The sequence below is a fragment of the Galeopterus variegatus genome, unplaced genomic scaffold, assembly GCF_000696425.1.
Source record: "Galeopterus variegatus unplaced genomic scaffold, G_variegatus-3.0.2 Scaffold4665, whole genome shotgun sequence".
Lineage (NCBI taxonomy): Eukaryota > Metazoa > Chordata > Mammalia > Dermoptera > Cynocephalidae > Galeopterus > Galeopterus variegatus.
The window spans coordinates 28,281-31,343 of NW_007730776.1; the positions used below are offsets into that span (position 1 = coordinate 28,281).

Sequence of the window (3,063 nt, forward strand, 5' to 3'; positions counted from 1 at the left end):
TCGGAGAGAGTGACACTTTCCTGCTGGCCTTGAAGAAGTCAGCTGCCATGTTTGGAGAGGGCGGCCTGTAGGTACTGGGAGAGGCCCCCAGCAGACAGCCAGCAAGAAAACAGGAACCTCAGTCTTACACCTGGAAGGAACTGAATTCTGCCAACAACCACGTAAGCTTGGACGAGGACCCTGAGCTTCAGAAAGGAATGCAACCTGGCCGACCCTTGACTACAGCCTGAGGAGATCCTGAGCAGAGGACCCAGCTAAGCTGTATCTGGACTCTTGACCATAGAAACTGTGGGATAATAAACAAGTGTTGCTCTAAACTGCTAAGTCTTCAGTGATTTGTTACACAGCAATAGATAATTAGTACATAAGGTACGATATCCCAGCCCTGAGGACTCCACACCATGGAGAGTTGGGAAGGTTGGCTGAGCTCCACCTTCCTTTCCCAACCTTGTCGGGGGCTTCACAGGCCATGGTTCCCAGGATTCTCATTGCCATGTGGCGCTTTTTAGCATTGGGGTCCCGGGCTCTTTCTGCCAAGATTGAAAACACACTCTTCGAAGGCTCCCGCTTCTGAGACCTCAGTTTCCAAGACACCTGGGTGGTGGGTCAAAAATGTATTAATTTGGGGGTGTTCAGAGTCATACCCAGCCCCAACCTCAGTCCCTCCCTCTAAAGAAAATCCTGTGATCACCTGCTCAGGTTTACCCCTTCTCTCTCCAACTGAAGATGCCTGATTTTTGTTGGAAATGAGTTTGATCTATATCATGAAGAAATCATGGAGAAAGAGAAAAGAGGGGAAAGAAACTAATTCAGGGCTGGTGTTGAGGTAGTTTGGGGGAGTCATGGGAGGAGATGTTCTACACCAGTTATGGGTGTGTTACACTTTATAACTGTCAGAGTGAGCTGAGAATATGGATTCTTTCACAGTGAAAGGTATGCTGTTATTCCTCCCATCCTGGAAAAAAAGAATTCCCTTGACCCTTCTTCCTCCTCCAGCTCCTTCCCATTCTTCTGCTCTGCTTTGTAGCTAAACATGCTGAAAGACACATCTACACTTGTTTTCTCCAATTCCTTTCCTGCCATTCTCTCTTGAACCCTCTGCAGTCAGGGTGATGTCCTCCCATCCCCACTGCGTCATATGGCTAATTTCAAGGGTCAGATCTCAGTAGTCTTCTTACTCAACCTCCCCATAACATTTGACACAATTAGCAAAACACATCTGCAAACATCTAGTGCACATCTGCACATGTTTTAGGGCACTTGAAGGTGATCTCAACCCCAGAATGGCATGCATCTGAGCAATTAAAATTAGGAAGAGAAATGCATAAGTAATACAAATTGGGAAACACTGTGTGTCTGATGTAGAAACCTGTACTTCAAGGACTAAACTACGTAATGGCTGGGTAACAGCTGGGCTGCCTCTGTAGTGAGCACATGAGCTCTGATGCCCAGAAGGCCCTGGTGTTCTACAAGACACAGGACAGGCAACACCTGCTAGATCAGAACCAAGATGATGAAAGAGCCTGACAAGATCAAAGACAAAAGCCACCTCCCCAGCATCTTTAGTAAGGGGTAGAGGGAGATTGGATCCAGATCCACTGTCTCCGCTGTGCTATCAATGAGTTTTGGTAATTCCCAAGCCTCATTATTATTTCTGAATATTTATCATAGTTCATTCCATATTTTTATTATTGAGTAAGCAGCAAGTTAAATTCTTCTCAACTGATCTTGTCATCCTATAAACGTTCTACCCATGTTAAAAGTCTGTCACCAAATATTGTTCAGAAGAGGAACCTCGCTGGAGCAGGTCTAACTAACCACAGACGAGGCAGGCGCGCGTCTTACAGAACGGCCATGGGGAAGGGACGTTCATCCATAACATTTTGTGTCAAACCTTGAAAAAGAAAGATATCATCGATGTCCTTTTCTTCTTGGGCTGGGATGTAGGGACGGAAACGGGATGGCCCAGGATTCTCCTCTGTGTTTGATCCATGGAACTAAAAACACAAAATCATCCAATGAACCACAAACACTCTTCCAAAGCCTCATCACGGACAAACACTGTTATATAGAGACTGTGCGGGCGAGAATACAAAGAGGCAGAGCTCCCCAGGCCTGACTTGAGGAACCGTTCACCATGGTGAGGAGATGAACAGTCACATAAGAAGACAAAGAGCTGGCTGGCTGCTTGGCTCAGTTGGTTGCTGATAAGACCCAGGTCCAAGGTTCAATCCCTGTACTGATCAGCTGCCAATAAAAAAAAAAAATTAAATAGCAATTCAAGGCAGCCCAAGAGGAACAGTAGCTTAGGGATCAAGGGGTTCCTCATTCCATTTTGCAGACTTCTTGTCTCATAATCACCAAAAAAAAAAAAAAAAAAAAAAACAGATTCCTGGGTCCCACCCACAGAGTTCTCCTGAGAAGTAAAGAATAGCCACAAACTGTGTTTTATAAAGCTCCACAAGAATGTAAGTTGGTACTACTTTTTAGAGGGGATTTTGGTACTATCTCTTACCACTTTAAAATGCACATACTCTTTTAATCAGCAATTTTTAAATCCCTCAGACATTAGCACATCAACATTCAAAACTCTACTTAAATTGGTTAGAGCACAGCCTTGTAACACAAGGTCATGGGTTCAGATCCTGGTATTGGCCAGCTGCAAAAAAATAGCATTCATTGTAATGGGTAACATAATATCCTTTCATGGTTGTAATGTAAATAAATTACATACATATTACAACTCTACAATGATAGATGACTACTTTGCAGTCATTAAAAAGAACATTGGGCAGATCTACATATGCTGAAATAATCTCCAAAATATACTGTTGAGCAGAAAGTGCACACATCAACCTGTGCAGTACACGTGTATATACATACGTGCTTGTGTACGCACAGAACAGGGAAGAGCACCCAAGAAACATTGAGAAAGATCGCCTCTGGGGAAGAAATGTGAGGAACTGAAGTGGAAGGGAGACTTACTTTTTTTTTTTTTTTTTTTTTTTTTTTTTTTTTTTCCTGTTTGCCGCTGTTGTCCGCCCCCCCCAGGCCCCCCCCCCC

At 44.1% G+C, this 3,063-nt stretch overlaps 1 protein-coding gene across 3 annotated transcripts in view; it reads right to left on the reverse strand.

Annotated features, from left to right (window-relative positions):
* The window catches only part of MRO (maestro), a 21,770-nt gene that overhangs the window by 7,083 nt on the left and 11,624 nt on the right, over positions 1-3,063 (reverse strand). For 2 of the 3 annotated variants that reach the window (XM_008588068.1, XM_008588069.1), the window contains exons 3-4: positions 1,895-1,997; positions 448-594 (exon numbers count right to left, since the gene is read on the reverse strand). In XM_008588068.1, coding sequence (XP_008586290.1) covers positions 448-594; positions 1,895-1,993 — 246 coding nt within the window. In that variant the 5' untranslated portion in view covers positions 1,994-1,997. Of the gene's footprint in view, positions 1-447; positions 595-1,894; positions 1,998-2,136; positions 2,315-3,063 lie in introns of those variants that run through there. The other variant, XM_008588070.1, reaches the window with a different exon arrangement.